Source organism: Colobus angolensis, unplaced genomic scaffold (assembly GCF_000951035.1).
Source record: "Colobus angolensis palliatus isolate OR3802 unplaced genomic scaffold, Cang.pa_1.0 Scaffold310, whole genome shotgun sequence".
Taxonomy (NCBI): domain Eukaryota; kingdom Metazoa; phylum Chordata; class Mammalia; order Primates; family Cercopithecidae; genus Colobus; species Colobus angolensis.
Window position 1 is genome coordinate 4,113,012 of NW_012116378.1, and position 11,404 is coordinate 4,124,415.

At 40.0% G+C, this 11,404-nt stretch overlaps 1 protein-coding gene and 1 pseudogene across 2 annotated transcripts in view; one reads left to right on the forward strand and one right to left on the reverse strand.

Moving 5' to 3' along the window:
• Positions 1-529: 529 nt before the first annotated feature.
• FAM9B (family with sequence similarity 9, member B) lies at positions 530-9,591 on the forward strand. Its single transcript, XM_011950910.1, has 9 exons — positions 530-790; positions 1,532-1,648; positions 2,147-2,267; positions 2,447-2,478; positions 4,252-4,351; positions 5,196-5,307; positions 6,694-6,792; positions 9,079-9,179; positions 9,289-9,591. The coding sequence occupies exons 2-8, from the start codon at positions 1,570-1,572 to the stop codon at positions 9,145-9,147; spliced, it is 612 nt and encodes a 203-aa protein (XP_011806300.1). The 5' UTR covers positions 530-790; positions 1,532-1,569; the 3' UTR covers positions 9,148-9,179; positions 9,289-9,591.
• A 1,471-nt stretch (positions 9,592-11,062) lies between these two features.
• LOC105518077 overlaps positions 11,063-11,404 on the reverse strand; it is an 8,997-nt pseudogene continuing 8,655 nt past the window's right edge. The window contains exon 2 of the transcript XR_001002770.1: positions 11,063-11,177. The product of XR_001002770.1 is annotated as a dipeptidyl peptidase 3 pseudogene (transcript). The remainder of the gene's footprint in view (positions 11,178-11,404) is intronic.

Sequence of the window (11,404 nt, forward strand, 5' to 3'; positions counted from 1 at the left end):
TGGGCTCCTGTAATCCCAGCTCCTCGGGAGGCTGAGGCAGGAGAATCACTTGAACCCGGGAAGCGGAGGTTGCAGTGAGCCGAGATCACGCTGCTGCACTCCAGCCTAGGCGATAGAGCGAGACACAGCCTCAAAAACAAACAAACAAAAATGATAAAAGCACAATCCATTGATTGAAAAGGATGCAGCTGGGCATGTTGGAAGCACACAGGGCATGGGAGGGAGCCTGGGCCCAACCCATAGGATGATGGCCATTCTAGCCAAAGGGGCAGGGGTGGCTGGAAAGAGCCCCAGGGCGAGGTTCTAGGCCCTGTCCACTTGGCCTCCATACCAAGTCCTTGTGTCCCTCCCCAGGAGCAGAAGCTGAAAGAATGTGGGGAGAGAGGCCCCAAAGGGCCAACCCCACCTCAGTCCACAGCAACCACGGGCTGTCACTTAGGTGAAGGGGGAGGGCGTGCCAGCAGGTGGCGTGGCCCCACATGGCCTGTCACACGCATGTGCACCGAGCCGACCAATCAGCGAGGAGCGCAGGAAGTCCTGTCGGCAGCTTTCACGAGAACCGAGTACCTGTTTTCTTTTCTTTTTTTGTTTTTTGTGTTTTGAGACGGAGTCTGGCTCTTGCCGCCCAGGCTGCAGTGCAGTGGCGCGATCTAGGCTCACTGCAACCTCCGCCGCCCGGGGTCAAGCAATTATCCTGCCTCAGCCTCCTGAGAGGACCGGTTTTCTAAGAGATCCTAGTGGTGCTGTTGTCTGCAGGTTCTTTGAGGGCGCCACATCAGGGGTCCCTCAGGTGAAGTGCTCGCGGTGGGGAGGCGGAAACGCAGGCATGAGGCCCTCTGGGAACCAGGGTGTGAAGCGCTGGGCCGCCCGCTGACCTGTGAGGAAATGCCCCTGGCGTGGTCGCCTGGGGCCTGGGTCAGGGCGAGGCCCTGAGGGTGGGCTGGGGTGGGCCAGGTCAGGGAGGGAGCTGGAGCCGCCTGGGTGATCCCTAGGGCCCAGGAGGGCTTGTGCATGTGCTGGGGGGAGGTGCGGAAGGTGGGGGGAAGTGGGGGTGGGGCGGGGGTGTTGTTGGGAACAGTCTGAGTGGGGCCCTCCTGCCCGGCCTCCCGTCAGGACAGGACACTTGGGGTCATCAGGGGTCCCCTGTGCATCCAGGCGGGTGACAGTGCAGCCCCTGACATTCCTCTGGAGGTGGCTGAGATCCTGTGTCACCCGGCAGCCCTCCCAGCCACACGGGGTCGCTGGGGCACCCAGAGGTAGGGCGGAGTTCTGTCCCAAAGGTGCAGCGAGGATCCCGCAGACGCCGTGGAGTTCAGGTTTGAGGGGCAGCTGTGAGCTGTGCAGCCAGCCCCGGGGACGGGCTGGACGGGCCAGGACAGGTGGGGACACTGGCATCTTTTCAGTCCCCTCCTGCTCCCACAGGAGACCCAGGGCGTGCCAGCCCCACCCTTCTTAAACCTGTGATCCCAATGGCTTTCCTTTCCAATGCCAGGTTTCCTTTGCTTCCTTAGTGTGCCTTTGCCCTCATCAGGTTCAGGGATCGCCTCTAGCTTCCCAGGACAGCCAGCCATGGATCCTGTGGGCAGGAGGGCTGCCAAGGCCCAGTTGGAGGCTCAATTTATGGCGGCCCGGGGGAAGAAGCATGCAGGTAAATACAGCCCAAGGTGACCCGGAAGAAGGTGCACGCCCAAGACGACGGTCTGTCTGCTTTCTGCGCTGGGGCACAGGGGCAGCCCAAGGACCCGGGCCCCTTCTTGACTTTGGAGTCCATCGTGCACGTGCTAAGATGCCCCAGGTTTTCAAAGCAGGCTCAAGGGCCTTAGGCTTCCCGTGAAAGGCTCCCCCTCATAGCAGGGTTACAGATGCTCTCAGAGCAGCTCTTCTCCATCGATGCAGTCATGACATCCAAGGGGTCTGACCTGTAGTACGTTGTTTACTGGGACTTGAACCCGAAGGGCTTCCAAAAGTGCCTTGATAAAATGGTCAGAAGCCGGTGATTCCATGTATAGCTCTGCTTTAAAGCCTTAATTGGCAGATAGCCAAAAAAAAAAAAAAAAAAAGTCTACAACTAGTACATTTCTCCACAAAAAAAGTCCACAACAGCGTCTTCCTCTAAAAAAGGTTTGTCTTTTAAATTTTAATGCAGGAAAGGATCCAGTCAGTGATGAATGTGAGGAAACAAACCCTTTTACAGAAACAAGGGAGGAAGATGTAACTGATGAGCATGGGGAAAGAGAACCTTTTGCTGAAAAAGATGAACACACGGGGTAAAGTGTTTAAGTCACTTTTGCCTGTCGGATAGGGTCTTTTAGGAAAAGTCAGCTTTGGACCATGTCATCACTGTTCTATTCTGTGCAGAACATTTCACATAAGACATTTCTTTTCCCAACAAACATGGCATTTTGTGTAGTATTATGCTAAAATTTTGATGTAACTTTTTTTACAGGACTAATACCAAGAAGCCAGAAGATACTGCAGGTATGTTTTAGGAGTTATCTGTCGTTTATGAAAATTGTTTTCAATCATGCAACTGTTGCAGTAAGTTATATGAATTAGTGGACGACAAGACTGTCTTAAATGGCTTATCATATGTAGCATTTAACATACGTATTTAATGTAATCTGTTTGATAAATTTTTCTTACCTCTTTGTTGATGTGGAATGTGAGGATGCTTCTAATAATGGTGAAGCAAGATGGATGGCTTTTCTTTCATACACGTGGAAATTTAATTGTTTGGAGAATATTAGAGGACATTGGAGGAGAAACAGCTCTATTCGTTCCTTTTAGTGTACACAGATTAAGTCATATATCAGGTTTTTTTTAAGCTTTCACTTTAAGTTTGGGGGTACATGTGCAGGTTTGTTATATAGATAAATTGCATGTCACAGGGCTTTGGTATACAGATTATTTTGTCACCCAGGTTATAAGCATAGTACCTGATCGGTGGTTTTTGATCCTCACCCTCCTCCTGCCCTCCACTCTCAAGTAGGCCCAGTTGTCTGTTGGTCCCCTCTTCCTGTCCGTATGTACTCAGAGTTTTTAATATGAGTTTTTCATGTTCTTAATTTAGCTATTCTATTGTCACAGCTTTCTGATTTTGTTTTCTTTGAAGTACAAGAGAAAATTGAATTCTCTAAAATCATTTTCTATTATTATTCCAGTAATAAACTGTGTAGTACAAAAGTAAGGACAACTTTTCTACCTAGTGAGAAACATGTAATTGGATCCAAAAACTCATACACTTTATATTGCTGTATGAAATATTAGTTGCACTGTTATAGGGACCATATTTTCAAAAAAGTTTGAGAAAATTTCTGTAAAGATGATGGAGACAATACTCTTATTTTTGAAAAGCTCAATTCAGTTTTCAGCTCTTCGATAGCGATGATTCATACAAGCAGTATATTTGGAAAGCTTTGCTCTGCTTGGTGACAAAGTGCCGGTTTTGTGAGCTGCCTAATACATTGGGCGTTATAGATGGAGACTATATGTAAAAAATATTTGCATTATGGTACAAATCTTTTATGATTGCTGAAAACTATTTTTAGCAATTGATGGTAGATCTCTGATGTGAAATCATGGTTAGGAAAGCATTCCTTGCAGTATTACAGTTTTCTGAAACACAGCACTATGGGTACAAATGTCATATAAAAAGCTGCAAGAAAATATTTTAAAAGTGTTTTTGAGTGCATATCTTTACCTAAACCTAAATTTTCATACTCATGGCCATGGCTTCTTTTATTAAAATACAGTTAATAGCATCAATCACTAGATTGCTTAAAAATGCTTTTCTTATTGTGTATTAAGTTATTTCTACCCTTTTGATGGTTTTATTATATGATACTTTTTTGTGTGCTTTACATAATGAGTTGTGCAGTATTTCATGGAAACATCTCCTTTGAATTGTAGGACATTTTGTAAATGTAGAAATTAAAGTCTGTGCTTATAACCCTTTCTGCACATTTAAAAAATAGAAACTTTCAATTATTTGCTTTTTTCATCATCTGTCAATTAAGTGATTTTCAGTTATACCAATTGGAATTGAAATACAAATATTAATACCTGAAAGGTTTTACAGAAAATAAGTGAGTAAATCTTGCTTTTTGAAATGATTTTTGAATTTTATATTTTAAATATCCTTCTTGTATTGCTGAACCATAATGTCGCATATTGATGTCAGTATATGCAAATAAACGACTTTTCAACCTTAACTTTTAATCCATTTTCATTTACTATCTAATGACATTAAAGAGGATCTTACTGCAAAAAGAAAAAGGATGAAAATGGATAAAGCTTGCAGCAAAACAAAGACCAAAAGTAAAAGTGCTTTGAGAAAAAAACAACTTAAAAGGTATGACTGTTGGCTTTTTTGCATAATGATATTTATATCATTTCTTTGTATTTGTTGGTGCAAATAATTTCAAAAACTACCCTGTACATATTGGCGTCTCTAGTGAACAACATATTTTACTTGATTGTTCTCTAAGCAGATAAGTTTCTTTAGTTTTATAACCTCAGTTTAACAGAATTAAGAGATATTACCTAGAAGTCAATGAAGATAACCTCTTTTTGCCTTCCAGATAAAAATAGTCTTCCTGTAAAATTAATGTTTATCCATTTCTAGAAATATGGTAGCTGCATGTAAGATAAATGTTCTCAATGTTTAGTCTGTAGACTTAACGATACTCAATTATGTAGAAAGGGATAACCTTATGTTGTAAATAAGTTATCTATTTTAGTTAAATTGTTTTCACTATTTCTTTTACAAAATCATTGGTGTGCCAAAGTGGAGAAATAGTTAAGTGAAGTATTTGTTTTGGGAAATCTTACGGGATGAACGGCTATGATATTCTTGAACCTACTTATGAGAACCCATATGTTATTCAGTAAGAGGAAATGAAAAGTAAACTGCTCTTAGAGAAAATGAATGTTTCTGGGAAATTTATAGTGCAGTAAACCCTTCTTTGTCTTCAGCAGGTAAAGAATGTAAGATAGCTGCTCTAGTAGTCAGGAAGGAAGGAATCCTTTCAGAATGAGAGCAACTCATTTCACCTTTTTCCGAAAAGAAGATTTCAGCTGCTATTATTCCCTTGCTACTTTATAGGATAAATTATGTCAAGTCAGTTTGGGTTTGAATAGGATTAATTTTTCATCTCTCTATGACATATGACCGTGTTGCTTATTATGTGTTACAGGCAGAAACGTGATTATATGCATTCTCTGAAGTTGCTGAATGTCCTTGAAGAATACATCACAGACGAGCAGAAAGAGGAAGAAGAGGAAGAGGGAGAAGAAGAAGAACTAATTGTTGGTATCAGGCTTAGCTTTATGTTTAACCTGTTGTATCAATGTCTCAGGGAGAAATAGTTCATGCAGAAATTCAGCAAAGAAGGAAGAGTGCGTGAGCCCAGAGAGGGGGCCCGTTAGTGGACTCATGTACCAGGGGAGTATAATTGCCATGCAGCATTAGGGGTCCAACTGAAGTCAGCATCATAACGACGAAGAAGTTGAAGTGAGCCCAGTTGGAGTATTGTGTAAGACCAGCTGTAGGGTTGGAATTTCCTGGGTTGGGGTGTAGCCGAGCAGATTGACAGAGGGAGAGTTGGGCAGGGAATAGATGCAGGGATGGGAATATGATGACTGGCTGTGGAATTTCAGCTGGGACTGAGTTACCTGAGCACATGGGGTGGGCAGTGGGCAGTAAACAGTGCTCCATTCAGTGGGTGTCAGGTCCCGACAGACTCCTGAGCTGTAGTACTGAAGTGAGTGACCTACAATGGCAGGGAGGTAGTGGCTGTATGTTGGGAAGATGGAAAAACAGCTGACTACAGTGGTTCAAGGGCTGGGACTATGCAGCCACACTGTTGGGATCCAACTCCAGCTTGACCATTGCTAGCTCGGAAACCATGGAAAAATTATTTATCTCTGTGCTAGCTCGGAAACCATGGGCAAATTATTTATCTCAGCTTTACCATTGCTAGCTCAGAAACCATGGGCAAATTATTTATCTTATCTACGAAAGGAGACATGGTAAGAGTACCTACGTCAGAGTTGTTTGGAGGATCAAAAGGTTTCTATGTAACGGGTTTATTTAAGTTTTTCAGGATGTGATCTGACCCATGGTTGCTCTTTATCATTCCTATTATTAACATTACGTAGGTGTTGCAGTCATTGGGAATGACAAAATCTGGGGGATGACTGTGCGAGTGAGTGCCACGTAGAGGAGAGGAGAACACTGTTGTTGGAGATTAGGTCAAGGTGCAGAAAGGCCATCATTATTGGGTGGTTCATCTATGTGCATACTGAAATGACCAAGATTTAATACATGCTTAAAATCCTAGAAAGAATGTTTCTTAGTTAATTTCTGTATAGATCTTACCTATCTGTGGTCAACAAATTATAGGAAGGTTCACCAAATACTCTTCATTGGAAATCAAGAAATTAGGACATACGTGTTGAATATGTAAAAGTAAGAAAATTATTTACTTAATGACTGATGAAAAAGGTTAATACATCATTTTTAGCATGTGATTGGTGAACACAATTGTTTAAAATTGGTCCTAAATGATGTCTAAAAGAAAATGTTCAGAAGTATTGATTTAAAGAGTATTCCTTTAAAGCTAATGGAGAATTGTGTTTTGTAAGTATTAAAATTTACCCAATTTTTATCACTATTTTGTTGTGGGATTCTAGAAAATATTTCAAGACCAACAGAAGAGGTGGCAGCAATATAGAAGTGTTAGGAGAGAGAGGCTGAACGAGATGAAGCAGCTACGTGACCAATTCTTAAAGGTTTGTTCTATTTGGTAACATAATACATTATAAAATACAACACGTGCATAATAGAAGAAAGTCTGCTTGTTTCTGTATGTATGGAAAGACATTTTGGTTATACATTTTAAATTAATTACCATTTTCACTTTGAATGTATTGTTCCAGATATAATATTATTGGTAAATGTATTTTTAGGATTCATGAATAGTTTGTGGGAGTTATTTAGAACAGGAAAAGGTAAAGTGGAAATTCTACCTAGAGATATACATCTTATGTATAAAATTGACACTTTATTAGCACATTAACTTATTTATGCCGGAGGTTGCAAACTGTTTTTGTGTATGAAAAATCAGACCTTGGCGATGACCTTGAGCAGTAGGATATACGTGATTCCCACAAGCTTAGCGTTCCAATAATGGAACACTAGGCATAAATGGGTTTTAATGAAGATACTATTTTCAGTTTTCAGAACATCAATGACAGATCTATGGTGGAAGGCAGGAAGTACATAAATCCTTTCTGGATGTCTTTTTTTACTTGTGTTGTTTCAAGAGTTTTAGTTAAATAGGAAGTAGGCAAGCGTAACTACTGAGTGTCTCTTTTATTTCCTGCTGTAATACAGGAGCATTTTATGGCATATTCACTCACAAAATTATTAGTAATTGTTTTACATGACAATTTGTAATCATAAGAGATGGTTCAGATGTATAACAGAATGGGAAAGCCAGCAGATTATTAACACGTTGTGAATTGTGAATTATCTGCTGTCGTATAGCACATTAGCAAGTTGTCATCGGACAATCACTTCTTCTTCATGTAGATGTATATTATTTAGGTAACAGTGGAATTCTTTTCTGGGAAATAAGGTATTCTTTTTAATAACCTTGTGAAAAGACATGTTCATATGTCACTCCTCTACACTAACTGAGATGTGTTAAATAAACTGAGAAAAGAGTTTGAAAATAAAATTTTCAAGAAAGTTGAGGATGATCTATACACAAACAGTTATTTAAATAGAAGTTACAAGTAGAGAACATATTGCTATAATGCTCCCCAGACACCATTTATTAATTGGTATGAACATGAGACTAGAAGTTTTCCTGTAACGTTAATGCTACATGTTACGACTTAAGGTAGGAACTTTGCTATCATCTTGGACTCTTCTGAGTCCCTTATCTTTCCCATACAGTCATCATGAGGCAAGTTTTACCTCTGTAAGGGCCCTTAAATTTCTTTTCTTAAAATTCCTACTGCAGCTGCCCTAGTTCAAGACCTCATTCTTCCTTGCTTGTACTATTAAACTCTTTTCTGAGTTCTCTCTTCTCTTCTGAGCCATCCTTCATTGATCGGCAATATTACCTTCCTACAACCCTCCCCTTCCTAAAATGCTTCCTAACCCTTCGCTCTTCCCAGCCTGTCAGTGGTGCCCCGTCTCAGTTCTTAGATATTCAGAGACTCCCCACTTTACGTGACCCCCTCTTCGGCTTGTTTTGCCGCCCTCTGTCTTTGCTCCTGCCTATCCAGGTTGACAGCTTTCCCTGAAGGAATTCACTGTTACGCTCATGCTTTTCTCATGCTCTTCCCTCACAATGCTTTAAACATTTTTTGTTGACCAATTTAAACCTTTTGCCAACTAAATCAACATCGGTCTCCATTTTTGGCTACACGTCTGAGTGAGTTGCCCTTCCATAGCAGTTACACGAGTTTTGTATTCCTTTTTTTTTAATTTGCGCATTTGCTCATGTCACAGGAATATGGAAGATTGTGTATTCATTTTTTATGTCTTCCTCAACATTAATATACAACATTTTAGGGAGTAGGAACTGTTGAACTATTTGTTGAGTAAAGAGTATATATTTCAAACATAGTTACATTTTCTCTAACTTGATGAGGTCATATCACCGACCATTTTATCCCTTCAATGGAAACCATGTTATGTAGACTCTTGCTGATAATACATGGGTCACTACCTGCTGAAAAAATATAATATTTCATGATATAAGTCTGCCCGTCTTTTTCTGTCTTTGCTCCATCTTGACCTTAAAATGTTCTTCAACCCATTTTATTTAAGCAAAGTACATGACTGTTGGACCTGCTAAAAAAATATGTCACTGAAATCTGGCATTAAAAAATTTAAGTGGGTGTTTGGAGCTCCATGTATTGATTATAGTTTGTTCTATTTGAAATGAATAGCCAGCATCCTTTGAATATTAAAAGCTGTTTCCTTTTGACATTTAATTAACTCTGTTTAAAATGCGAGATGTAAAGTGGTGGTTTGTCAGTGAACTAGACTTTTTCTTTTAGACTGTTGAGAACTTTGAAGACCTTTGTGACAGAGTTTTTTCTGATGAAGACAGTGAACTTGACAACTAGACATGTTTTTAAATAAAATTGTGTCGGAGACTGTAAGTAGTGCATATTTAATATTAAAAACTCAGGATTGATGTAAGCACTGGAATCTTTTATTTGCAGAAATGTGTATCACAGTTACTTAAATTTTTTTTTTTGAAACAGCTTTTGGAAGAGTTGGCACTTACTCAGTTGTCTCTTCAGCCTCTGTTATTCTGATGACTGAAGAAAGAACTTCAACCTATGTTATATGATACAAGCACAACTTGAGCTACAGTAAACTACATGACAGTGTTTTGATAATTCTTGTGTAAATCGGTATAGCTCCTCTGTCATTTGTCTGTTACATGCCAGACCTCGTTTCTATGATCTGTTGAATGAACCCTAGACACTTCTGTGAGAAAGCAGCAATTGCACAGTTATGTACACGGTCAATTAAATTTTAACATTAAAGATAATTTAGATTTCACTTTGTCTCTGTGGATCTGTATCAGTTCCAAAAGTGTAGAAAGCATGGCCATAGAAAAGTACATTTTTCTCTAATAAAAGAAGACAAAGCCTGCCAAGTGCGGTGGCTCATGCCTATAATCCCAGCACTTTGGGAGGCCGAGGCAGGTGGATCACTTGAGGTCAGGAGTTTGAGACCAACTTGAACAACATGGTGAAGCCCCATCTCTACTAAAAATACAAAAATTACCTGGGCGTGGTGGCATGCACCTGTAGTTCCAGCTACTCAGGAGGCTGAGGGAGGAGGATCACTTGAACCTGGGAGTCGGAGGTTGCAGTGAGCCAAGATTGTGCCACTGTACTTCAACCTGGGCGACAGAGCAAGACTCTGTCTCAGAAAACAAGAAGAAGAAGACAAAAGCTGTCTTAACTGTGCATTCTTTTGTATTTACTCATTAGGATAAAGAGGCAATTCCAATGAAAGTAGGACTTCAAAAAGTAGATATGCTCTATGGCCATATCAAAATTATTAAGAGCACCTTACTGTCTGTGTTCTTGAAGAAAAATTATACTACTGTAAATGATTAAGGCAACTGAGCAACATAGATTAATGTCAGTGCTGAGCCACTGGTTTGTGGGTTTGTCATTTCCACAGATATCGAAATGCCATTTAGTTTGTTTTGGTCCACCATTCAATGATACCTCCCCTTAGCACTGAATGAAAGTATTTTATTAACATTTATGTATGCTTACAATTATTTCACATCTGTGGCAAGGTGAATTATGTAGAGTGCTTTGTTTATTCAGTTTAATATTCATGGATTATGTGGAAGTTTAATTATATGTGCATCTAAAAACTTGAATGATGAATTCGCCTACCTTTCCTTTTTTTAATGTGCAGTTTTCACATGCAACAACATATAATAACATGTAAAAAAGATTTTTACATACATGTAAAAACGTTTTGCATGTAACAACATGTTAAAAAGATGTACATGTTTTTACATGTAAGATTCCTTTTTACATGTAAATTTTACATGTTTTTACATGTAAAAATTTTACATGTAGCAACATGTAAGAAAATAAATGTTCATTTGGAAACACTTTATTTAGTAAATATGAAATTCAGAATATATATGGAGTAAGTGAAGTAAATGTATTCTTTTGCCAAGTTTCTGAAATTCCATTCATGAATCCTTCAAAACACAATACTCCACTGGGAGGAGAGGAGCGACTTCCTCTCATTTTTCCTTGTGCTTTTTATGTTAATTGGCCCCTATATACCACTCATCTTTTCTGGGTTTTCCAAGTTTAAAAAAAAAAAAAAATTTCATTCAGATTGTGTTTTTCTGCCTGCAGTCACTTATACAGCTATAAGTGAGTCCCTATGGGGAGCATTTAATTCCTAAAGTTTGCATTTTCATAAAGGATTTTCCTTTTCCCAAAGCTTGTGTTGGTACTACTAAGTACTATTAAGTACTACTTCAAGTTTCTAAGAAGATCCTTGTTTGAGATTTCTTTCAGTAGTTACAGAGGCAAAGTAAGCACCACAGAGGTCCATGTGCGAGTTCTGTTGTACATACTGGGTTATCTGACTACTATTTACTCTATAGTGGAAGGACAAGAAAGAGGCCACAAGGTACTTAATGATGGAGCAGTTGATATTTATGCCACCCCTTACTACCTCAAATGAGTAACTGTGTACTTGAAGTCGTATTATTTTTGGAGACCAGGTGTCGCTCTGGCCCAGCCAGAGTGGTATGATCATAGCTCATTGCAACCTTGACCTTCTGGGCTCAAGCGATCCTCTCACCTCAGCCTTCAGAGTGGCTGG